At 38.5% G+C, this 27,803-nt stretch overlaps 1 protein-coding gene across 5 annotated transcripts in view; it reads right to left on the reverse strand.

Annotated features, from left to right (window-relative positions):
• NRXN3 (neurexin 3) overlaps positions 1-27,803 on the reverse strand; it is a gene marked incomplete at its 5' end in the record, with an annotated part of 972,314 nt that overhangs the window by 247,134 nt on the left and 697,377 nt on the right. For all 5 annotated transcript variants that reach the window (XM_082057637.1, XM_082057638.1, XM_082057640.1 and 2 more), the window contains one exon: positions 8,959-9,140. In XM_082057637.1, the coding sequence (XP_081913763.1) occupies positions 8,959-9,140 (182 nt within the window). The remainder of the gene's footprint in view (positions 1-8,958; positions 9,141-27,803) is intronic.

The raw sequence follows: 27,803 nt of genomic DNA on the forward strand, positions 1-27,803 counted from the left end.
CAACCATAACCTAACTCCGGCACTAAAGCCCCAGTTCCATCAGTTGCTCCTCATCAGATTTGTTCTCCAGGTCCCTCAGCCTCATTGCCCTTTTCTGAACTCTCTCCAGCACCTCACTGTCTTTCTTGTAGTGAAGGGCACAAGACTAAACGCAGGATTCAAGGTGGGGCCTCACCAGTGCCAAGTACAGGGGTCAATCACTCCACCAGTCCTGCAGGTCACAATATGTCCAATACAAGACAGGATGCTGTTGGTCTTTTTGGCCACACTCCCTGCTCATATTTAAGCAGCTGTCAACATCTCGAGCACGGAGTTGTTGTGACCCAAGTGCAGGACCCAGTACTTGGCCTTGTCAAACCCCATAAAATTGGCCTCAGAACAATGATCCAGCCAGTCCAGATACCTCTGCAGAGCCTTCTGACCCTCAAGCAGATCAATACTCCATCCGAACTTGGTGTTGTCTGCAAAATTACTGAACTGGCCCCAATACTGAACCCTAGGGAACACCACCAACCAGCCTCCAACTGAATTTGACTCCTTTCACCACAACTCTTTGGGCTCAGCCATGTAACCAGTTCTTTACCCAGGGAAGAGTACACCCATCCAGGCCATGAGCTGCCAGCTTCTCCAGCAGAATGCTGTGGGAAACAGTGTCAAAGGCTTTATTGAAGTCTAAGAGCAAGCTATCTCAAATTCTGAGGCAACAGCTACAGCTACATCATTTAACATGTTACATCATTTAATCTCTAAGGACTTGATATTCTAATTTTCTAAGGATGTTCATGTGTACATTTCAAAGAAATATCGTGATGTATTGTAATTGCATAGCTGTTTTAAAGTTAAATGCATATGTATGTTTTAGGCATGATAGTAACTGTCAAGGTAATGCTACTGAATAAGAATTGTGCCCCTTTCTTGAAAATGTATGGTCAGAGAAAGTTGTAGGCAATGGGGTGTTGGAGTTCCAGCCAAACTCCAGTTCAATGCACTTCCTCCTCAAAATCCTCTCTGCAGTGTCCTGGTAGAACAGGAAAAGGCATCATTGCCTTTCATTTCCCATGTAAAACTGTGCAGGACTAGTCTTTTTTGTTCTCTAGAACAGCTCATTTTAATCTCAGTCAGCTGAATATCAGTGATCACGTTATCTTTTCCCTGCACTCAGTTTTGAAATCCCTTAAAATTTAAGTGTAACATAGTTTGGATTAGATCAAGTTTATATTTTTCTAGTAAGATTCAATAATATGTTCCTGTTTAAGATGTTCTTCCTGAAGGCTTAATAGAGAAACAATTCATTTCACTCTAGTTGATGTAGCACCAAACAGTTGTTAACCTTTGATGAGAAGGTTACATCAGATACCAAGCTGGGGTAAATTAAACTGACAATTGCCCTCATTTAATTGCTTTTGAGTAGTACTCTGTATGACTGAATGCACAGTGAGTTATTATCCTACCCTGCTGCTATCCATTAACACGAAGATCAAGAATTTTATTTTACTTTTTTGATGCAAACATGGAGAAGGTGATAAAGGCTTTAATTACAAAAAGACTTAATTTAGAATCTATTAGTGCAATTTATGCAAGCATAGAGAAGATGGTTAGTCTGGACAAGCTTGTAAGTTTGGGGCTTCTTGTAAAGGACAAAAATCTATATTGCCAATTGTTAGAGTTTACAAATTTAAAAGATTTTAGTATCTTTCAGAATCAATACTAAATCAATACTCACACTTATCTCCTTCAGGTCTTGATTATTTCAAGAAAATAATTTCACTGGAGATTGTGTGGGTTTCTGAAGCAATCTGGGTAGTGAGGCACTGGAACAGGTTGCCCAGAGAAGTCGTGAGTAACCCATCTCTGAAAGTGTTCACACCCAGGCTGGATGAGGCTTTGAGCAACCTGGTTTAGGGAAGGTGTCTCTGCCCATGGCAGGTGGGTTAGAACTAGATGATCTTTAAGGTCTCTTCTAATACAAACCAATCTATGATTCCTTCTTCAACCCAGACAGAAAAAAAATCCCACACTACTTCACTCTGTTGTGTTTAGTATTTAAAATAAAAAAACATTAAGAAGCAAAAATCTAAGTTTTCTCAGCATCAAAAACTGTCCCAGGATTTCCTTGTTTACTCACTCACTGACAAGACTGGGTGAAAACATGTGAAAATCTCAATTGTTAGTTATGAAATAGTAAAAGGAAGTACTGCAAAACAGTAAAGGCAATTCAGCTCAAGTTTTACTGAAATTATAATATATAATATAGCCCTAGGTGACATATTCTACATAAACATTATAGTCACAGGAGACAGTAAAATAATTATTAAGCAAAACACAGTATTTGTTTATGCAGTGTACAAGCAATTACAAAACATTTACTGCCATACGGTGTGTTTGGATAGATACTGTGAGAGACTCAGATTTGATCATTTAACATCTAACAGCAATTCATAGAACCACAACAAATCCTAAGACAAACCTTCACAAATTAAACAAGTTCCAAGCCCCAGAATGTATTTTAAACAGAGGGTACATATTTAGGGATGAGCCTCTTTCATAAGCAAGCTCATTAAGATTTTTGTTTGTAATAGGAACATATGTTATATTTCTCCACTTAAACTGAAGTACCAGGGTCTGACTTTGCAAGATGTACAACACTAAAATCGGCAGGCATGTATTCTGAAAAATGCTGTTAAGTCTGTCCACTGTACCATACCATGATCATTTAAGTAGAAGTCTGCTTCCTTGATGATACAGCAAAGCTCTCTTCTAAATCAGCAAAGGTAGTGTATTTAGTAACCCATATCTTTAAGCCAGGTTTCACAAAATTTAACTTCCCATTGATTCTTCCTCTATCTCCTCCAATGCTTAATTTTCACTCTTTGTTGTCCAGTTGAAATCAGCTGTTCTGCAGAACCAAAGCCCCAAGATTATTTTCAGGATTGTGACTCTAATCAGGCTAACTTGTGGTCCAACTGGAAATTTTACCATTCATGCTAACATTGCCCGACCAGCTCTTATTTCCATATCTCTAATCAGCTTCACAACCTTCAATTACAACAGCAAAAGCACTAAAATTTACATACAAACTGTCACTGAGCGAGGAGTTAATGAATCTCAGTATCAAAGCACTGAGCTTCCTCACTGCGTGATTGGAGCTAGGGACCTAAAATGCATCATCTTTAGCCACAGGACATCAGTGCGCCATTGCCCACACCATTTGGCTATGTGCATGCATTCATACACCTGGTAGACACAGGCAACGGAGCAGGGAATGAAGCTCAGAAAGTCACTGACATAACTTGATGGGGCATAATGCCAAATTGTGCAGCCATAAACAGGCACAGTGGAGTGAAAACCTCCTTAACCTTCAAAGGTTTAGTCTTAACTCGTGATCTCATACCACAGAGACTCCTTCCTGAGAGCTAGTTGGTAAAAAGAGAGGGAGTATTCATATACGTAATGTGCATATGTTATATATTATAATATTAAACCAATATTAATATTAAATACAATATTGGAATAAATAAAATATATTATTAAATAATAGTAAAATACATTAAAAATTGATCTTTATCTTTTCAAAGTAAAAACATAAGTAACAATAACACATTTTAAAGCTGGTTTGAAAACTGAAGGTCCATTTTCTTTTTTCAAATTAGTTTTCCTTTACTAATTCTTCTGTGCTCTAGGGAATAATAAATGCAGCATGCACAAACACATGGGACTTCATAGACCCAAAGAGTTTAGAAAAGGACAGGAAAAGAGTGAGGGCATTTGGGGACAGAATTCTTGACTGTTTAAATAGTATGCTTCCATTAAAAAGAAAAAAAAAAAAATCTTTGGCAATTTTACACCAGCTGACAAAACAGCCACTGACATGCATACCTCAAATTTGAGGCTCATTTAGATATAGCCTCTTTCAGGTAAAATAACGATGCTGAAGTCTTATATGTTTTCCATGTGGGTATTAAACACTTTGGAACTGATAATTATTTATAAGACACTGATGCTTAGCCACTTCTGGTGTACTCCAAGAAGTGTATCAAGCTCAGATACTCTCTACTGGTTTAATGCGTGTAAAAAGCAAGAACAATACCACTATTCTGAATGCACATCAATGCAAACAAGATCAAGATATGGTGGAGTGAAATTATTTGTATTCAAAAAAATTGAACTAAAACTAAGAGTTCTATACAACAATAAAAAGAAAGAAGGTCTAACATGGTGAAACACAAACTAAGAGAACGCTGTAACCATAAAGACAGTAAAGGTATCTATAATGAAATAAGCAAAACACAAGACAGGAGATCGAAGCAGATCACCCACTTTTTTCAGGGCTTATAGCTTCTCTTGATATACTGCAAAATAAAACAGGCTAGTCTTAAGGAAACACTCTTATTTCTACTTTCTTGCATATAAAAATGTAATCTTTTTAATGCCCACTCTGAATTTGGCTGAAGAAAGGCTGAAATGTTTTGCATCAAGGTGATTTTGGTTATAGAAGAGTAAAAGACAAACTGCTTTATATTTAGCCTCCATTTATTGTCTCAGTGTAGCCCTTAAGCTATTCAGTTCATCATACACTGTTTGTGGTTATCCTTCTCCTGATTCCAATTCTTCTGCCACTTCTATATCTGCTCCCCAGGAGACTTTGTACAGAGGAGCCAGAATTGTCTCCACAACCATAAAACCCAAATACAGACTTTAGGCAATCACAGCATAACTGAACAAATTCAGCAGAATGAACACACACATTTTCTTCCATTTGTACTCATTCTCATTTAGCAATGCCAGTGTATAACTAAGGGAAGACTTACATATTGCTTAAGAATCAGAATGTTCTACATCAAATCCTGCAGCCTTCAGTTGAAGCCTGGTGTTAAGTGATGGATCCCCATTGGCTTGGGTCTACTTCAGCAAAACTCTTCCCAAAATCACTAACATTTTTGCCCAAACCTAGAGTTTATTTTTTTACAAGCAATTCAGAATCTGGACTGGTCTCACAATACCATTCTGAACAGCCAGAGGTGAGATGACAATTTACAATACACATCAAAAATGAAAGACTGCAGAATAAACCAAGCAGTGCACATGGATAGGTGATTTCTCACTCCATAGTCATGACAAGAGTGATAACCATCATCACCTGCAGCTGTCTTCCTCTCCCCATTTGATTTCTATGAAGACTTCTATATGTTTTAAATCACAAAATAGGTGTGGTAGCGTAAGGCGAATTAACATATAGAAACATTCAACCACAACCCACACGTTGTAGTCTTTTAAGACTCCATTGTGGGAAGCAATTTTCTGGTACAAGTTTGAACTTGGTACTTTGAATGAATTGTCAGGGAAAAAAAAAAAAAATCTCATAAGGATGGATTTGATGCTGTAACAACACTCATTCCACATGCTACAGTCTGTTCACACAAACACCTTGTGCTTCATATACAACATTGATCTGCATGCTATGCCATCCGTTTTCACAGGACTGCCAGTTTATACTTCATTGTAAATCAGAAGAGAAAATAGTTTCTGAGGCTATAATTTTTTGTCATATAAAACAGATGCCTTAGTCAATACATTTCCACAGTATCTGAAAGACTCATAATTAAAAAATTAATCCAAACAGAATGGCCATAAATTAAGCAAGCAAATGAAAATGTGTAACTTGTTAACAGGGTATTAGTTTTTTACTCTATGTTTTACAAATAGAGATTATAATGAGCATACATGATACTCAAAAAAAGCAAGTAGACTATTAAAAAGCAGAGTATGAGCCACTTTTACAAGCTTTAAAATAGTATCAAATCTTGATAAACCATAGCGTACCTATGACTTTTGGATTGAATTTTAGTTTAGTAGTACACATTAAAAAAGAATGATCACCAGGTGGCTTGTGTCATGTGTTATCACCAACAGAACACCCAGGGAAGTGCAAGGATGTCAGAACACAGCAAATAGCATCCAAAATAAAGTCCACGACTGGACTACCCAGAAAGGCCCCAGAAGAAGAGGCCTCCCCAATATTCATCCAGGAAAATCCCTGTCAGTTTCCTTATTGTTATTATTATTATTGAATAGAATTGTTCCTGAAAAAGTCAAGTTGCTTAATATACATAAAATAAAATACATTAATGTTGGTCTCCTTGTTTGAATACCTATTTCCTCTTTCTCCTACCATTTGCTTTATGGTTTAAGCATTTTCATTTTTAAAGCTTTATTTTATTATCAGTTTAATCTGCTTTCATAGCTCTGATCTACAAAGTTATTTCTTCCATATTTCTATTATTATTTGATCCATGCTGCCTTTTTTCTCTTTACACTTGAATATGGTCTAATGGAAGGACAAGATTTTGAAGAAAAGAAGACGGACAGAGTCTTTGAACACGACGGCATAAAGCATGCAGTAGTTTTCAGTTAGTTATGAAAGATCTTGGTCTCATGGAAAGCTTGCATGCATTTTGCTAAGAAGTCCTATACAGTCTTGCATTTTAAGTGTCATTTCAAGATTCACCTTTCATTTCTGATTTCAACTTTTTCCAAAATAATCCTGATGTAAGCTCACTTCTGTGACTTTGAACCATAAACCAGAGATAACAAAGTCTTACAGACATTCAAGAAGCCAATAACGCTTTAAAAGTTCCTCTTCAACTTTTCTATTGTGTATAACAGCATGAATCTCTGACTACATTCTTTATGTGAATATTTAGGTAGAGTCAGTGATGTATGGAATGAACAGTAATACCATACCCAGAAGAGCACAGCAGCGTGCCTTTGCTCCTCATGAATGACTGGCAAATCCTCCTAATCCATCCTGACCACAAAAGCAAGAAAGAAATTAAAGATGAACTAGTTCTACATTTGCTGCTAGCGAACATCTTCAGGAATAAAATTGGACAAACTACACAGGAAGCACTCAACAGGACTTTTAGCGTCAATATCAACAACAATTAATAGCTTTGATTTAGATATCTGAAACAATCTGAAACTAGCAACATGCCGTTCAGAGTAATTTCAACAAAATATGTTGGGAGAAAGTAGAGAAACTTTCATTCCACTCCTTTCCAAAACTGGCTAGAAAGTCATGTTTGGTGTTTGTGTGTGTTGGGTTTTGTTGTTGTTTGTTTGGTTTGATTTTATGAATGCTTACCCCTCAGGTTCAATTTGTTTGTTTTGTTTCAATCTATCTAGCAAAATTGGTTATTATGTTAAAAAAAAAACACTCATAAAAAGTTCAGTTGGACTCAGTTTTACAGGTACAGTTGATAATATTTGATATCAAGACACAGAGAAAAAACATGGATCTTCATCATCAATGCTGAAAAGTCTCATTGTGCAAGTTCTTGTCTTAAAACAGGATTAAAATTTTCATTTTGGTACTTGTGTCTGTTTCCCCTCTCACTTCCACTGACTACCTCAAATAAGAGCCTGACTTCCATTGTCTCTGTAACATTCCATTAGGCAGCCAAGAGCAACAAGATCCCATCTTAGATTTCTTTTTCTAAGACTGTACAAATTCATATCTCTGCCCCTCTCCTCACACGGTGGGCATACAGCTCTCCAGCTAAGTGACAGAATTTTACACATAACAATGTCTGAAGAGTACACATTCTCTTGCTCAAACATATTCAACCACTTAAAGTGAGTTACGGAATTACAACCCATTAGCCTTAACATTGTTCAGTTCTACAAAGTCTTACGGGTTTCATTTTGTTTTTAAGAGAGCAAGAAAATGTGTTTTCCTTAAGGAAAAAAAAAAAAAAAACCAAGCCAGAATTTGATCTTTCATTCAAGCACAAAAAACAAACTAAATATTTGGAGAGAAAACAGAATTGGTGACTGTCTGATGAATCAAGGCCATATTCTAACCCATTCAAACAAATCTGAATTTTACAATAAAATCCAAAATAAAACCACTTAAAATGCTGACAATGAGTACTAGCCCTGACCCTTGTTTCAAAATCACTCTGCAACATACCCAGTGCTTCATAATTCTGAATGTGGCAAACTCCAACAGCAGATTAAGACCCTCAGTCATTCGCATTAGGTCTGGTTTGGCCCCTGGCATTCCTCCTGCTTACTCCTATCTTCAAGTTTCTGTGAAATGTCAACAACTCCCCAGGTCATTCAACACCTGTAAATGGCCCATTCCCTGTCCACCATGAATTAATGCATAAAACATTGGAAATAATCTGAGCACTGAGCAACATGACCAGCTTCTACCTCGAAGAAAAATTTTGGCTACTTCGTTTGCAAAGGAAACAAAGCAAACCACCTCTCCTCCTACTCTCAGAGCATCACATATTCCAAGGCACAAATTCCAAGAGTTTCTAATTCTGGGCTTCTCATTTTCTCAAAGAATTTGACTCTCTTTAAGGCCATCTTCACTCAAGTTTCCCTATAATATTTGTTCTCAAAAAAAAAAGAAAAGTCTGTTTTCTTCTTGCAAAGCCATGTTGTTCTAAAAATATAAAATTCTTGTTCTTTTGAACTACCCTGCTAAAGCAAGCAACAGTCGTATCAACTTGAAGATCTCTTCAGAAAGTCACCTAACTTTCTCACTGAGGAAAAACACCACCAAATCATTTAATTCTTTAATTTCAGAGAATAAGTAATACTCTGCACCATAAATTCAGCTGTATTCATGACTATGCATATACCACAGCAGATTAGCACTGCCACAAATATTTCTACAATTGTTTAAGAAATCCTACTGCTATTGAATCTCATCAGGTTTTGTTTGTTTGGCCTGTTGCCTCCCTGCCCCCTTTTTTTCTGGCACCAGGACTTGGTTCCCTGTGCATTCCAGTCAGTAATTCCAGAAAAATCTTAAAGAACAACCTAAGACCAGTTAATTTGATGAGTGCTGAAGATACAGAAAGCCAGAGTATGACATGTGCTATTTTAGAGTAACAGTAATTCTTCAAGTGCATATTCTGGCATAGAGATAAGCCTATTTGTACTCACTATGTGCAGCTGCAGAAAATCACCAAGTCCAGGGGCACTGTCAATCCGAACGAGAATGCCATCCTTCACTGTTGTGCTGAAGCCCACAGCAAGACGATCTGTCCTTGTGCTTGGTCGGTCATTAGCTGGCCAGGTGTACAGTATGAGACCTCCACTCTTCCCGAATATATATGTGGCACCAGCTACAAAACAAAAACAAAAAGAAATCACTATTAGTTACACATTTCAGTTATTTTTTTGCCAACTCTGGTGACAATGTTATGACATCCAAGAGGAAAAATATAACAAGCACATGATCTCATTAGTTAATGGGGTGAAATTAATGCCTCCTGCTGGTCAGGCTACTGATAGCACAGAGAGGAGGCTCCAGGAAAACTGAGTGGATGATGGCAATTTGTATTTCCAGACTCACACAGGTAACAGAAAAGGACAACATGTACTGAAATCCTTCTGTTTCATGACAAATGACATTGTGAGCTCTCTTTGATATTGGAATTGATCCTATATGTGTTATAAGACACATGAAATGGTGCTTTAGACTGCCCTCCCCAAATTCTCATATGTATTCTTCCTTCTAAAAAACCGCAAGTTTTACTTCATACACCAATGGCTCTGGTCTCCTAGACACTTTTTCTGATGGAAGGAGACATGAAGGTGAAACAGCTTTTTATTCAGATAAAACATATCTGTTCCTTCACCATTAGCCTTGCATCATTAGACTCTGTAACAAACAATCTAATTTCCTCCTTATGGAAAGTTCATCCTTCAGATGAGCATGGACTCAAGACTCACAAACACCTCCAGAGAGTAATCTAAATGTGCATGTATGTTATTCAGAACGTCCTCATCTTCCTACACACTTCACAGCAGGAGAACTGCAAACAAATAAGCAAGTTTCCTCTTAAGGTGTAAATCACTCAATACATTTACTCTGTATACAACATGATAAAGTATATTTTATTATTTCCTAAATAAAGACAAGCAGCATTTAAGACAAAGATAAGTGAAGAGCTTATAAAAATGAAGGATTTAATTAGCGCTAAGTTCCCAGACAATACCAGATAAGACACTGCTTTTCAGGGAAAAAAAAAACCAAGCTACATCTGTTTCAGAAGCATGGGATTCTATGTTATATGAGGATTCAAAGAGAATATCTGGCAGGTCTCCTTAAGGGTGGACTATTCACACTTAGTAGAAGACTATCTTTTCCTCAACACTTCTTAAGGCTTTTGGATGTCTAGTCCACATATTTCCAGGATTGTTTGTCTTTATGATGAGCCTGGGAATTTCTTCCTTGCCCTTGTTTTTTTAAGGACAACAACTCTCCAAAGCTGAGCACTGTCCTCCCACATTCACAAGGGCCATCTGAGCAAGACAGACATACAAGCGAGGAAATACTGTTGCAGATGAGGAAGCTGAGAAATTAAAGTGTTTGGAGTTCACATTCTGACTTGTACTCAACAGTCTGAGTTAGAAGCAGGATTTTATAACTCAGCAGTTATAAAACCAGCCCTGAGCTTCTTGGAGAATATGGCTAAAATTGCTGTCATAGACCCAAATCTACAGGCAGGCCAGGAAGAACACTTCTTAATGCTTCAGCCACTTACTGCACCTCATTTTCTGAGCACTATTACAACGGGTCACAAGCTACAGAATAGTAAGCAAAAAAAAACAGCTCCCATTACTACATCAGGGATGAAATAGCTGTAGAAAGTACAGGCAATTACTGGGTACATTTTCTAATCCAATTGAAACTACAACTGATTATGTCTTTTTTTTTTCCCCACCATATACCAACCAGCATCAGGTATCAAGCAACCGGGAACAGAGAAAATATAGTTAGATACAGAAATAGATGACATCATGTATGTGTAACTTCTACACTTGCCTACAAAGCTGCAGCTCGACTAAAGCTCTTTATGACCTGAATTCCAAACAAATACTACACATTAGTAGAAATAATTGATACACTTCACTCTTACTTAAGAAGTTCTCTCTAGACATCTCAGCACACATTACCAAAACAGACATCAGCATCTCAGGCACACAGAAAGGACATGATTTGTGAACAGTTGACACAATGAGAATGAAAATGAATTCATGTTTGTTTCCTTCCTTCCTTCCAGGTCTGTGCATACCCACCCAAACTTGCCCTCAGTAAATTCAAGCAAATGTATCTGAAGTCAGGGCCAGTTAGGAAATTTCACTCATATTTCTGAACTAAAAGAAGAGCACATTGACATTTTAGAGCTGTGCACATGTTGTTTCAGTTTCAGAAAGATCCATGTTACAAGAATAAACTATCTCCTAATTCAGCTTTGAACTCAAGATGGAGGGTGCACAGCTATTGCAAAATATGTAGAAAGGGTTTTGTTTGTCTGTTTGTTTAAACACATCCCCAACTGTATCTATAACCTCTTGGTTAGAGAAATAGTTGGAAATAACTGGGTAGTGAATTATCTATGCCTTCCCTCGAGGCACAGGTATACCAACAGCCTGCTATAGACTATGTTACAAATGTCCTCCTTCAGTTTATCCATTTTTTTCTAGAAGTTGTGTGTATTTGCATTACAGACTAAAACAAGGTATAGCAACATGGTAAGCAAAACAAGATGAGTTTGCTCGTTGTTGATGGCTTCATAGATTAAAACTCCCTTTCCAAAAATCATTCTCACTTGAATTACAATCTTCTCCTCCTTTTCTATGTACTGGTTATCAGGCCATTCAACAGCGGGGACAAGCTTGGAAGAAAGTTCTTCATTATTTACGAAGACAGATGATTTCTTTGCCTCTGTAAAAGCGATTTGGTTGAAGGTAGAGCATGTCAGTGCACCTACAAGTACCAATTAGAACCAATTATGTCTTCATAGGCCTGTCATGGGACTTAACTGCTTAACGGAGCTCATTTTTTCCTCACAGAACACAGATTTTGCTTCTAGGCCTCACTTGAATACATTCAGTACTTTGTGTTTGTGCACAAGGATCATTCAGATGCAACAACCAGAGCAGCACCACCCAAATTAACTTGTTAACAGAAGCCCGGGGCCAGCAGTTGTTTCCCTGTTGTCCAGAACAGAATTATCTGGGCCACTTGCTTTACCTGTGTGTAGGCTGAATACACAACAATTTGTTGGGTACATCAACGTTTCTTCCCCTCCTTTTTGAGAATGTACAGGATACTCATTGCCTTGTTTGGAAAGAGGTGGCATATTAACATTGTGCCAGTACTACCTCTTTTCCCAAATTATGAACAAAATAGTCACTGCAGTCTGAAAACAAAAAGTGCAAACATCAAGTAAAAGTAGAAGAGGAGGGATAACAAGAGTTACTACCACACTGTGATTGCATTAAAAAAACAAACAAAAAAATAAACCTACAAAAACCACACTTGACTTAAATGCTTCTGTTTGACTGCAGGAACCATGAGTTTATGGAGTTTCAAACTCCAAAAGAATTGAACAAGACAAACAGTAGAAGTACCGCTCTAGCAGAACCTGACATAGGCCTGAATAATTCTATTCAGTTGTCCTTGCTTTAAGTTGGTGTGAGTGAGCTAGTTGGACTAGTTCACCTCCAGCAGTCCCTTCCAGTCTTAGATCAATAACTATCCTTTCTTTGTAGCATTGCAGAGAATTGTAGACTAATCAAGTGAAGAACTCAGTTAAAAAAAAGTTGATGAAAGTCTATTCAACTTGAGATCTTCTCATTGCACCTAAGTTTTGTTACAGACCTCTTTATTATACAAGAGCACATATTTTTTTCCAAGATACTTTCTATTCAAGACAGACAACGAATAACACACTGTTAATGAGCAGCCACTTGATATTTAGTTTTTCCTCATTGTTCAAGGTTTAGTCATGTGGCTCCTTCTAATAAATACAACACCAACTGTGCCCTGAAAATAGAGAAGTCTGAGAGACTGATTAATTCAATTGCATTTACTGTTACAGTGTTTCACCACTTCAACTATATAAGACAAACTTCAACCTATATTGTACAAAACAAAGAAGAAAAAAAATAAAATCAAAGATATGAACACACAAAATTATTTCCCCAGTAAGCTGTGAGAAACCTCACTTCTCATAGTGCCCTCAGCCAGATTTACTGCACCAAACAAAATACATTCAGCTACAGTACTGGGATGCTGCATGCAGAATTTGGTCAGTATCGGGAGCTCAGAGCAGTGAAAAAATATATGGCGAGGGAAGACTCCCTACAGATTTAAGATACTAGCATGCCATTACATGTTTAACATACACAAAGTTTATAAACTCATAAACTGGTAGTTTGGCAGAGAGACAGTTGACTTCTCCCAGAAATGACACAACTTGTAACTATAACTTTGGTGTTCAGAGATTTAAACATCAGAGAGATGAATATGTTGCAACACACATGACAACGCTGTTATTTAAAGTCTGCATATCTAGCTTAGTCAAATTATGTATTTGCTAGCTCTATTCATGGGCAGAGTAGTTAGATTATTCAGTTTCAGACAGAACAAAATAGTTTGAGGCAAACACTTCTCATGAAAAATTCCTAACAGAACAGTTATAAGCAATGTTATAAGGCAAATAAAGCCTCCTAGTGTATTGTGCTAAAAAAACATTTAGTTGAAGTTGACACCAACAACTACAATTTAAAATCAGTTTTCATTGTTTCTTCATCATCATCCAAAGACTTCAAAAACCTGTCTTAAGGAAAAGCATCCTTCAATCATCACAGTACAACTGCAGCAGCTATATCCTTCCTAAAACTAATCCTGTAAATTAGCAGAAAACAAGTCTGTCACATCTGCACAAGATATAACTTCTTTTGTGTCTTAGGGATCCTGTGAATCTTTCCACATTAAAAGTTCTATTACAAATCCTCTATTTGCATCTACTAAGCCATCAACAGCCCATTTTGCCTCAGCTACAGCACAGCACACACAATAATTTCCCTGTGGCCTGGAAAACGCAACATTTGGCAGTTATTATTGTACAACACTCTTTATACATTGAAGGGTTACATGCGGCAACTGTGCACTGTGATCTAAGTACAAGTTTAAAATACTATAAATGCTGCAGTTCAGATTTTTACAACTATGAAGTATCTTTAAGATGAAAATTTAAGATTAAAATTATGAGGAACCCAGGCAAATTTAAAAATTACAATAATTACTTAACACCAATATTTATGACCAGGGTCCTGCATCCCTTCATGACAACATTGTCATGGGCAAAACAAACTCAGCTGGGGTACTCTCACTTAATTGGTTTTATGGACAATTAACATAAACTTTTAATTACTGATTCAGGCATTAGGAAACAAAGACAACAAACAACTAAACAAACACTTAGGGAAAGTTCCTTTCCTTCCCCAGGCTCAGCTGCAGTCAACCAGCTCTTGTCCCTCTTCCTAGTCTCATCTCCCTCTGAGCTCTAGGGAGACAACAGAGCAGGAGACAGGGGTCAGAGCACAGAGGTTTCTTTCCACCATTTCTTGACTCTTACTCACTTTCTTTGCTTCAGCATGGGTTATCCATGAGCTGCAGCTCCTCAGGGGTGTTCCTGATCCTGCGTGGGTCCCTCCACTGGCCCCAGCCCCTCAGGAGTGTCCCTGCTCTGGCATAGGTCACCCATAGGCCCCAGTCCCTCAGGGTGTCCCTAACCTGTGCTGCAGTCTCCTCAGAGGCATGCCTCATACAACACAAAAACAGTGCATCTCCAGCATGCCCCCAGCAATGTCCCCTTCCACGTGCTTCTCCCTGAACCTCCTTCTGTGTCCCTTCCCGTTTCTCCTTTGGTGGCCCCTCACATGCCTTCCCCCTTCATGCATGCTCCCATGAGCCCTCCCATCCAACCTCCTGTGCCTCCTGCTCCCAGTAGCTATTGCCCTTTCTTACACATGTCTAAGAAGCAACAGCATGTGCTCCTTTGACAGGTTGAAGTTCTAGCACACGGTGGGTTGTTTTCACCCGTGTCAGAGCTGTCTGTGACCTCACAAGGCAGTTCACAGCCTCCTCCCACACTGGGTGCTCTGCAGCCCCCTGCCACTCATCACACAACACAAATACCCTGATTGTGGGGGTAATTCACCAAAAAAAATGAGGTCTGTGAAAGTAATGATAACATCTTCCAACCTAAAATAACATAGAAGGCAAGGCATATGCCTTTCCCTCAATTATTATGTCTTTATTCTCCTGTATACAATTCTTTCATTCTTACAGTATCGACATTGTTTTACTCCTTAACATTTTTTAAAAGGACTGGAAACATTTTTACAGTCCTTGGGCAAGAAATGGGAGACAGCCACCTTTTAAAGACAAAGACTTGAAAGTATACAAACAGAAGAACCCAATTGCATTTTCCTTGTCCATTGCTTGTTTTTTTTTTTTTCTTGGTTCTCTGCCCCCCTCCCCTCATTTTGTGCCTACTTTATGGTCCTATTATTAGGCTGGTGCAAAAGGAATTGCATTTTTTGCATTGTTGAAATTTGCCATTTGATATTGGAATATATTCTTAAATAAAGGTGGTTATGTTATACATAATTTTAATGTGCTTTTCTCGCTTTATGTTTTTTTGCTACTGACTCATTGCTTGCTCTTTATATTTATTTTAGACTATGGAAATTATGTTAGACAAAAAGAAAATTCAAGCGATTTTCTTATTCTAGTTCAAAATGGGTCATAAAGCAGCAGAGACAACTTGCAACATCAATAATGCATTTGACCCAGGAACTGCTAATGAACATACAGTGCAGCAGTGGTTCAAGAAGTTTTGCAAAGGAGACGAGAGCCTTTAAGATGAAGAGCATAGCGGCTGGCCATCGGAAGTTGACAGCCACCAATTGAGAGCAATCATCAAAGCTGATCCTCTTAAACTACATGAGAAGTTGCTGAAGAGCTCAACGTCAACCATTCTTTGGTCATTTGACATTTGAAGCAAGTTGAAAAGGTGAAAAAGCTTGAGAAATTGGTGCCTCATGAGCTGACTGAAAGTTTTTAAAAATTGTCATTTTGAAGTATCATCTTCTCTTATTCTACACAACAACAATAACAAACCTTTCCTCAATTGGATTGCAACATGTGAAAAAAGTGGATTTTATGTGACACCCGATGACAAGTGGTGATGACCAGGCCAGTTGCTGGACCAAGAAACACCTCCACAGCACTTCCCAAAGCCAAACATGAATCAAAAAAAAGGTCATGGTCACTGTCTGGTGGTCTGCTGCCGGTCTGATCCACTACAGCTTTCTGAATCTCAGCAAAACCATTTCAGCTGAGAAGTATGTTCATTAAATCGATGAGATGCACTGAAAACTGCAACACCTGCAGCTGGCACTGGTCAACAGAAAAGGCCCAATTCTCCATGACAATGCCCAACCACACGTCGCACAACCAATGCTTCAAAAGTTGAATGAATCAGGCTATGAAGTTTTGCCTCATCTACCATATTAACACGACCTCTCGTCAACCAACCACTTCTTCAAGCATCTCAACAACTTTTTGGATGGAAAACACAACTAGCAGGATGCAGGAAATGCTTTCAAAGAGTTTGTCAAATCTTGAAGCATGGGCTTTTGCACTACAGGAGTAAACAAACTTATTTCTCATTAGCAAAAAATGTGTTGATTGTAATGGATTCTATTTTGATTAATAAAGATGTGTTTGAACCTAGTTATAATGAGTTAAAATTCACAGTCCAAAACTGCAACTACTTTTGCACCAACCTAATATATTTTCTGCTTAGTCCAGTAGTCTTGATGAGTCTCTCAGGGTATTTCATATGTTGGTGTAAAGGTCCTACTAAGTTTATTAATAATCATAACCTTCTACTCTCTAACAAGAAGCTATCAGTTCAACCACAGGAAAATTTGTGATGATGGCATTTTGCTCTTCTTTCTTGGCAGGAAAATGAAATGTAGGTTATTTTCAAGAAGTAATATTGTCAAAGGATGGAATCAGTAACACCATTGTACATGATCACAGGTTACATGAGCAAAGCAAGACCAAATTCACATCAGGAAGAAAACCTTGGTAGCATCTGTAATTAACAGCCCTTCAATCAGCAGCCCTTTGAAGTGGTAATCAAATAATGGAGACCTGATAGTTTATGCAGACATTCAAAAATTGCCACCAAGTCTCAATAAGAAAAGGTGGAAGTTCTGACAAACCCAGAAAAATAAAGTGACATTTATATCATTGTACCTAGACTAGGCAGTTCATTTACTATTTCCATCATCAGAAAAGGCAGTAGTAAAGGAATGCAGGTTAGAATACTGGCATGAAACCAAGTAAGAAGAGATTGGGTATACATCTGCAGAAACTCAGTAAGGAGATAAAATTTGCTGCAGCAGGAAGCATCATTATTTGGTCACATAATGAAAAAGTAGCTCCCAAAAACATGGTATATAGAGAGCTATTCTGCCCTAGCAAGTGGAGATGAACAAAGCAACAAGGAAGAGCTGCTAAGACCAAGTTCTGTTCTAATATAGAATTCTGATAAAATAAGTAGGAGGTTTTATGTGAAATCCGATCAGATTAATCCAATTGCTGCCCCAGAAATTAAAGTATCTGTGATATGTTCACAGCTTAAGGTAAACTGCACATTTGACCACTCACTTTCCAGTCAGGGAAACAACAGCGGCATAGCTCTTCAGGCTTTAACATGGTCAGACAGTTCAACACTTTGTTTATTTATGCTTGCTACAGTTTTGAAGAAAAAATAGTCATACTTTGAATACCAGCTCTAAAGTAGGAATTTAAAGCAAACAAAACCAGAAAAGAGCACTGTTAGGGAACAGACTGCCTTAACTTATTGAACTATTAGGTATACTTCTTATAGAACTTGTTTAGAAACTGCTTATATAGAATTCACTTAGCATAAGTAAGTTTTCTTAGCATAACTTCTGCAAGCTCTGAACCTTTGAACTTTCTGCTTCATTAAGTAAAAAAGGCCTCAGAGTCTTCAAGCTAGAAAATAAAAGGAGCTGCATCCCTGGAGTTAAGTAAGGGAACAGAGCTGTGTCTAACAGAAAACGAAACAGAAGAATGTTTTGGTTTGCCAATAACTTATTTTTCTCTAGCTGCAGGTGCAAAATGCTTCTAAACAGCATGGATGATTTATTTGACTCTTTGTTACTTGAAACTACTTGAACTGGGTCAATTCTAGGTGTGCTGGCACATCTGTATTGACTACAGATAACCTAACAGGTGTTCTCCATTTCCAACTTCTGAGATTTTTGTTTATTTTTAAATTATTCATATGGGTATTCTCCACTAAATACACTGCATACAGCTTCTTTGCCTCGCTGTCACATTAGATGTATGGTAACATTTCCAACTACCATTATCAAACAAATTAAGAATGAAACAAAAAAATATCAAGAGAAAAGTGATCTGACTGGTTTTTGGATTAAGAGAAAGAAATTAACAGCACAAGTACCAAGTTGTGGGCCAGGCCATTCCTTCTGCCCTTCCAGATTTACCAAAGCATCAGTCTTGACACCAGCTGTTCTTCGTTCTCCAGTTTTAAGCTGTCATCCAGTTGCCCTCAATCTTAAACTTCAGCTACATTGTTATCCTAATCTTTATTTCACGTATCCTCTTTCCATCTCACTTCACGTCACACCAAATTAAAAAAAAAAAAAAAAAAAGTTCTTGGACAAAAAAATGAATCAGAGTTGAGGAGGCAAAAGACAAGTTAGACATCAACAGACCCCCTGCCTTCAAGCATATATGGCAATGTTCTTACAGTATACTGAATGATCTGCAACATCAGGGTATCTCAAGGACATCTTTAAGTTACTGTCACTCAATCACACACATGAAGGAATGGAAGCTTTGTCAAAACTGAGTATCATAATCAATCAGAACAAAAAGTCTTACTCTTCCTTTTCCTAAAGATGCCCTCTGGCACCTGCATATCTATGCACCCCAGTTGTTGCATTTTCCACATCCCAATTTTAAAAGGTCGATTAACACAAACACCTGAAAAATGTTACAGAGGAACTAATCGTCATCATCTGGCTCACTTGACCATTCCATCACACGATCCTTCCTAAGAGAAAAAAAAAAAGAAGACAGACCTGATACTTTTTATAACAAGACCACTAAAACATCCTTTTATTTTTCAAGAGCTTTAAAATGCCTAAGAATGAAGAAACTTAAAGCTCTAGAAAATGCAAAGCTTTCAGTCTAATCCTCAAAAAAGAGCAAACTTCTGTGCTTAAAAGGAGTTTTCATGAACTAGCTCTTTTTTCCTTTCAGTATGTTTGCTCTTCTCTTGACAAACCCTCTGAGACCCAGATTGAACACCATACTCATCTCACATCTCAAAAAGCAGACATTGTTTGACATGAAACTGAAGTTCCATTCCTGCTTTAAATACGAAGGAGCCTCTTCTGTACAAAAGGTAGTTTGCAGATTTTCTATTTCCTTCTAACACAAAACAGAAGTAAAAATTTGGATCCCACCTGCTTTCTGTGTTTTTCTCTTTTAATGACAGCAAATTAACACAAGTCACTTTCCTCCCAGTATGTGTGCATCAGCCAACAATCAGATCAGATACTGGGAATAGTTAGTTTTTTCCTAAATCTGAATTTGCTATGGGGCATGTTGGGGACATTTAGGGATTAGCTGCTGACTAAAATGGACTCAAGATGACCATATGCATACCAACTTCAACACAACAGATTGCAACTAGGAAAATATTTCAGTAATATCTTCATTTACATTATAACAACGTAATTGGTCAGACAAGGATCTGGCTAGTTCACTGTCATGTCTTCAGCACTGATCCTAAGTGGACACCCAGGGAAAACTAAGAGTAGAGTAAGCATATTTCCTTGACATATGCACCCAGACTATGAGCCTTTTCAGCAATTAACTCAGTCTCACGTGGTTTGCTTGTACAGTAATCCCAAAGAGATCTTATTTCCAAGTATTTATCCAGTCTCTCCTTGAATACATTCAGAAGTTTTGCATTCACAATAATGACTTACAAACCTTTACCAATGACTCACACAAATCTGCCACTGATGTAGCAAGCTAAACACCAGCCAGCTGTGAGCCCCATCAGCAAATGCAGCCTACAGCATCCTATACTCTATTAACAAGACTGTAGCCTGTTAATAGATTAAGTGATGCTTCTCCTTTACTCGGTGCTTGTTAGACTACATCTAGAATAGCACATCCAGTTTTGGATTGACAAACCAACTCACTCATTGGAGTGAGTTCAGTGGAGGGCCATGAATCAGCTGGGTGGTTGAAGTGTCTGCCTTGTAAGGAAAGGCCAAAGGACTTGGGCTTGTTCAGCTTGGAGATGACACAACTTTAAGGGTACCTAAGGGCATTCTCATAGCACCTGCAAAGAGGTTATTAAGAAGACAAAGGCATGCTCTTCACCATGGTGGCAGCTGGAGGACAGGATGCAATTGGCATAGTCTGAACTGAGAGAATGTGACCTGATAGAAGTAAATAGCTTTCTCCTCACAAGGACAGACAGGCAGTCAAACAGGTTGCTCAAGGAGATTTTTAGAGTCTGTGTGCGGAAGTTAAAATCTGACTACATAAAACCCAACCTGATCTGACCTCACAGCTGACCCTGCTCTGAGGATGTGTTTGGACTAGAGACTGAGTTCTCCTCCAGTCCAAGTGAAGAATCACCTTTTTGTGTGAAGAGTCATCTTTTTCATACTTGCTCTTGTTACATAGATTACATGCTCCCTAGTTCTTGTACCAGATGACATAGTAATCTGTCCCTACATCTGTCCTCTCTGTGTCAACTTTGCCTTGCAGACTCTTATCATACCACCACCCCCAGCCCTTAAGTCATCTCTTCCAAGTAAAGTGACTAGTCATGTCATCAAATTCAGCTCCCCCAGCTTTAGGCAGACAGATGACAGATGTCAATCTAGAAAAGGTCCACAAGTACAATTCCTCCATGTCTTTTTTTTTTTTTTTCCTTTTTTTTTCAACACATCACAGTATATAAAAAACATCCTACCAAAAAAAAAAAAAAAAAAAAAAATCAGTGCTCAGAACAAATACAGACTTTTTATTACAGGAAGACAAATGGCTTAAAACCACAATGCATTAGAAAAAGAGATCAAAAGAAACTACAAACACAACAGGTGAATTATGAATTTTGCTGGACAGAAGTGCCCAGAAAACTATGACCAGTTACTGTGACCCTTGCAGGACATGTTTACTGTGATTGAAGTTATCCACCACCTGGAAAGAAACTTCATTAGGTTGCAACTGTGACTGAATTCAGTAAAGGTAGATGGAATTATTTCTTAGTTGCATTCTACTGCCAAAGAGGAGCTGGAATTTGGATGCAGTCTCTTTTTTCTTGGTGTTTCCTTATAAAAGTGCACACAGAGAGGATGTCCTTGGAGAAGCCCAGAAGGCAGTATGCCAGAAAAGCTGAATACAGAGACTGTTCTTAGCAATGAGAAGCACAGCAGGATTCATAGCTCATTTGGTGCTTGGAGGAAGAATTGTGATGTTAGCTCACTACAGTTTTACAGAATCTGAATGGTAACAAAATGGCCTAGACACAGCTCAGGATGGAGGCCAAACTGCTACTAGTGATCTCAGCCCGTTCAACTGTCCTTCAAAGAAACTCTTTCTAGCCTTGATCCTTAAGCTATGGCTTATTACATCAAAATAAATAAACTATCAGGCAGAAACAAGCAAACAAACAAAGACCCACAGAACAAAACCACAAAGTCAACTACAGCTCTCTGAGTTTCCTTTAGTTTAAGGAGCATATCTTGTGTGGCCAGTTTGCAGACTATAAGGTTTTATTTGTTCAAAATGTAGGTAACCTGTCATTCTTCCTTACATACCTGTTCCCATTTCCTCAGTCATAGATATTAAAACAGAAAAAACAGTTTACATTTATAGCCTCCACTGCAGGAGATCAAACCCAAATTTTCAGGCTTGAATGCTAAAAGGAGTTGGGCCAGAAATACTGGCTATTAGATATTGATCAGAAACCCAGAAGGAAATAGTTTTACCAAATCTCACATGCAAAATCAGCAGAGGAGTTGGGAATAGGAAGCTGGCTAACCTGTCACTGGCCATTAGCATTTCAGCAGCATGCTTTTGAAATAAATTTCTTGATCTATCACCACTTGCCATGGTTTGGTTCATGTCAGAGCAGTCTCAGAGTACACAAGCTTGACTCCTTTCAAATAAAATTAAACTGGAAGGTGCAATCGAGGTGTTAATATGTAATTAGTCTATAAGACCAGACTACAGCTAGTCTCAAGTAAAACTTCAGAAGTAAAATGCTTACAGTATGGATCTCAGGTCCTTGGTACTAAATTTCATTCTGAAAACTCACTCTCATGATGCTTGCTATAGAAGACACAGCCTAGTCTTCAACAACTAAATGGGGCTGTTTTGGTCTACCAAGGAAACAAATTCAGAGTTCTGAGCTTTTCGATCTCACCTCAAATATGAAGTCTCTTACAACTATTGGAAGGTCAGTGATGAGAAGAAATGCATTTATAGAAGCTCACCATTCCCAAGGCTCTCTATCCTTCCCCAAGGCCACATAGTAGGAGGATAAAACTGAAAAGTATCCAGAGATAATAATACAGCGTACAAACTATTCTGTAAACGATATATAGCTCTTCTTGCTGTTGTCTTCTCTTCTTGCCACCATGAAAGGACAGCCACTGTTAGGAGAGGTGGACATACATGATCATTATACAGGCAGTCTGTTAAAAGGTACCATGCCAGAGTAAAAGACAAGTGTGATGGTTATTTAATCATTCTCACCATGAAGTGCCAATTCTTTAGTCTCTTATGACACTCATGAATGATGCAGAGGGCTGGCATGATGAATGCAGAGCAATTCCAACTGACAGATACTTTCAGAGAATTTATAGCCTTCCTGCACTCCCAGGACAAAAGGGCTCTTGAGCTGAGTTATCATTTGTTCCATGAGAGGATTTACAGTCTTGCCAGCAACTCCTTTTACCTTACTCTATAAAGCATTTATTTTGATATACTGATTGTGATCATTCAAGAACAACTGTATCTGAAGAAAGTCAGCAGGGGAGAGGAAAAGCAGAGTGGTTCTGAATAACTTGTTCACCTTGACCTGAGACTCGTTCCCCTCAGCCAGTTTGCTTTGTCTTTGATATCAGTTCTTTCCCAGCATCCTCTGCTATCCCAATTACAAATATAATATCACTCAAGGGAGACATTTAATCTCCCATGCCTGGCTACCCCTCTTTCAAGGCGAAAGATGAAGTTTAGCCACAAAAGCCACCTATCCTAATCCTTTCTTTTCATTTCACTAGAAAGCGCCACAGCATCACAGTTTTTACACCACACTGGAGTAGCCTCCACCTTATGCAGCAACAGCTCCTGCCACGAGATTCAGTAGCAAAGCTGCACCTGGGCCCTATCCAGGGGAGCAGGGTGGTACAGACACACCACACCACAGCCTCAGCCGTTCTGAGTGACTAAGATATTCCCGTTGCCCTGATAAACACATCACCATCAAACATGGATTTGAGTGAAGCATTTTAGCTTGCAAAAAATGAAACATTTCTACCCTCTGGTGGAGGCAACCAAGACCTTCTATGACTTTGATATTCAGCCATTCCCTATAAGTTTTTCCATCCCTATTGTTTCCTCAGAAGTTCAGCAGTTACAATCTAGACTAAAACGTATCACCCCGAGTCTGTGGCCTTCAGTTGCACAGAGCAACAGCATATGTCACACAAGTGAGGATAACGGAAGGGCTGTGGCCTGATCACAGTCATCTAATGGCAGCAGCAATTTCCCTACACTTCAGTTTGAAAGAATTAGGTGACTTCAGGCAGAGAAGCAATAAGTTTCTATCGATATTATGATAATATCCATAATATCCTCACAGAAAAAGCTATTTCCTTTTCTTACACATTTAAAATTATGCTTTAACACTACATTTTTGCACCTGTATACCATATTTGATCTTAAAGGCCTTGGCATTTCCTATTCCTGTTCTGTACTCCCTGAAAGGGAAAAAAAGTCTCTCTCAAATAAGCTGGAAAAAGAAATCCCAGTCTATCTTTTTTTCTCTCCTGTGCTGTAAATGCAAACTATTGATTTACCTCTAGCTCTTTCATGCCTTTCACACGCTTCAATAATACAGAGGATTTGTTCTTCATCCTTTCATCTCCAGGCCTGGAATGCCTCTTAAGCCCTACGTTAAGGGTCACTCGTTCTTTCTCAAACTGCAGCACTTGCATCCTACAGGTGACAGTTGGAGAGGCATGCAAGCAGCACGTAATCACCTCCTGACTTCTTTGGAAGGTAAGAGAGACAGACAGAATTTTTATAAAACCTAGTTTTTCAAACTCTTGATCATTTATGTTTGGCCTTTTAGAAGCATCCTTCTGAGCAATATAATACAGGAATGCAATACAGCAACAGTAAAATTTGTATAACGAGTCATTTCCAATGCCTGCACCTTTCATTGAAGTTGAACTGGCACCACTGAATAATGCTGATGGCTCAACCATCAGAAACCATAACTTCATACTGCCATAGAAAACAGACAACATGTAAGCCTTCTCACCACAAATGCCTAGAAACAAGGAACCATCAAATAATTGGAAGGAACCAGTAGAGTTAATGTAGTTTCCCCTCTCCTGCCACTCAAAGCAAGGCTGATGACATTAAATTGCTTAGGAACTTCTCCAGTCGAGTTTTGAATATCCCAAAGAAAGGACATTCAGCTACTTCTCTGCTGCCAACCAGTTCCAGTGTTTTACCACCCTACTATTTAAATCAAAATTTTCCACATTCTATCTTGTGCCCACGTTGTCAACACAGACATTAAACAGTACTGGCATCAGCATCAATCCCTGAGGGGCATCACTAGTCATAAGCTGCCCATTGAACTTTCTGACACTGAGAACAGCCCTTTGAACCAGCAGTCAAGCCAATTACCCACCCGCCTCATCATCCACTTACCTAGCCCATATCTCACTAGTTGGGTGTCATGGTTTAAACCCCAGTTGGTAACCAAGCACCATGCAGCTACTCACTCCCCTCCTCCCTCTCTCCCCTGTGGGATGAGAGGGGGAATAGAAAAAATGTAAGACTGGATTGAGATAAAGATGGGACAGCAAAGGAAGAGAAAACAATAATAATAACAAGGATAAAAGAAGACACAAAATGAGTGATGCACAATGCAATTGCGCACTACCTGGAAACTGATGCTCAGCCCATCTCTGAGCAGTGGTTCCCCCAGCCAGGTTCCCCTACAATGTATACTAAGCATGACATCACATGGCATCAAGTATCCCTTTGTCCAGTTGAAGTCAGCTGCCCCAGCTGTGCCCCCTTCCAGCTGCTTCTGCACCTGGCATGGCATAAAAAGCTGAAAAGTCTTTAACTACCTACCAACAACTAAAATATCAGTATGTTAACATTATTTTAATTCTAAATCCAGAACAGAGCACTTTATCAGCTACTAGGAAGAAAATTAACTCTATCCCAGCCCAAACCAGGACATCGGAATAAAAGGATACTGCAGAAGACTCTATCAAAGCGTTTGCAAAAGTCAAGGTAAACAACAACTCCTATACCCCTGTTGTTCATATAGCAAGTCTCATTGTAGAAGGCAATGAGGCTGGCCAGGGATAGTTAGTCGCCAGTTAACCCATGGGGGACTGTTCCTAGTTAGCTTTTTGTCCTTTGCGTGCTTCTGAGTAGCTTCTAGAGAAATTTGCTCTGTAATCTTCCCAAGAACTGGTGTTAGGCTGATTAACCTGTAAGACTTGAGTAGACATGGCATTTGCGATTTTTCTTCCCTAGTCATAATACCCCACCAGTAAAATTTTCACTTTTTTTCCCCCCGCCTCCTGCTAATTTCTCTCCAAGTATCTCACAACTTCTCATTATATTTATTGAAGATCAAAGTACCACAGTGTGATGTAGGCTCTTGGATATTAAAATTCCTGCTGTCCTAGAAAGAATTTTCTCCCTTCGCATGTGCTTATTCAATTTTCTTTTTAAAAATAGATCTCCTCTTGCAACAGCTGAGGAAATCACATTTAGTCTGATGGCTTGCAACCGTTAGTTTATCTGTTTAAGGGCCTGAAAATATACAGAGAAATTCTTGTTCCAAGATCAACCACTTAGTTCATCAAAGGGCAGAACCTGCTCCTGAGCTATATGGTTAGCTAGCTGTTTCATGAAACGCACCAAGTGCAAACGGTGTTTCATATACCATAATGCCCTATTTACTTACAAATCCAAAAAGTGTTTTCCTTCTTGTGAGAATGGACCTAGACACTCAGTCCATCAATCTGATCTTTTTTCCCATTTTAACTAAGTCAAATAGTCTCTCATGTAATATATTTTGTTACAGGTCGGCTCTTCAGATTTAGGTCTTCTGCTCCAAATCCAACTCACAACTCATTTTCTTTGTTCTAAAGAATAATATTACTACAGAATTGGTTTTGCTTTTCCATAAGAGAATGCTGTTACAAGATACTCATAAAGCCTGCGGGAGCTGTGGTTTCTTCAGGGAAGCCCTTCCAACATGCCAGTTATATCTCCCTTCAGTACTACTAAATATATTGGAATGCATACTTAGAGCAGAAAGCAAATTCCAGGAAAAACAAGTTTTCTTTCACTGGTCTTAGAAGTGCAGGCTGTTTCACGGGGTCATTTTTCTTTGTACAGAGGTTCACAGGCTACTCTGAAAGGTGGCTTCCATAAAGGGAAAACTTCAAAATGCTTAACGCACTTGTACTTTAATTTCTTTTTATATACAATCAGTTTCCCTGTCACTTTTGCTAATCTTCAAAGTTTTTTATATTTAAACAGGAGCCTCTGGCTTTTATTCTCTCCATTTGATTCTCCTGTAAAGTCATAAAATGCTGAATTGATAAGGTGACAATAATAGGCACAACAGAACAGTAAGGTCACAAACATAAGGAAAGGGAACATAATTCTGACCTTGCAACAAGTGTAAATCTGGAGCTATTAATCTCAGGTCAGTGACTTAATTCAAGTACATTTAGTTATAAAAGAAACCATGCCGATTGTGGTACTTAAAGGTAGTATCTGCTTGCAATATAATTCATATTCAAACACAATACCTTCTCTAACATATTGTGGAAATAATGGAGAAAAACAATCTCTGGAAAACTGAAGTCGCTACTAGTGAAATTTTCTACCTGTTACAGGATATATAAGAAGTTCCTTTATCAATAACGTTCTTCCGTGACAACATATTCCACAAGCACCTGGCATGGATCTTTCTCTTTCAACGTAATCATCACATAACACTGCCAGAGTAGATTTATACCACAAACAGCAGAGCAGTGTAATAGACATTTCTGTCCAGTTATTTTGGCATTAGGCATAGTCAGCAAACAATTACTATCATGGTAGAGCTAGAGGAAATTGAAGAATTGCTAACACTTACATAGGAGCTAGACTATCCGATGTCAAAGGCTAGAAACCAAACAATGCAAAAGATCTACAAATCCTTTCTTCTGTGTTAGGTCAATTGGCTATTTGCTGTGAAGGAATTTCAGGCTGTCTTATGCAAGTTAATTCACATGGTTGTATCTACAGCTAAACTACACCAAGAAGAGTGTAAAAAAAAATACTTTACAGAGAAAAGAATGGAGATTGTATTGGGTGGATTGTAGTGGGTGACAAAATAAGACTTGCTTGTCTTCTTATAGAAGATCAACCAATCCACACATTGAGCAACTATGACCACACTGAGTTTGGGCATGATAAGAACTATGGCCTACAGACATTTCTGTATTAAGTCAGCAAGGACTCAGAAAATGGCAGCTCTCTTAACCACTGGTTAGGAGTTGGTATCTCA

This window comes from Streptopelia decaocto (assembly GCF_964273445.1).
Source record: "Streptopelia decaocto genome assembly, chromosome: 7".
Taxonomy (NCBI): Eukaryota; Metazoa; Chordata; class Aves; order Columbiformes; family Columbidae; genus Streptopelia; species Streptopelia decaocto.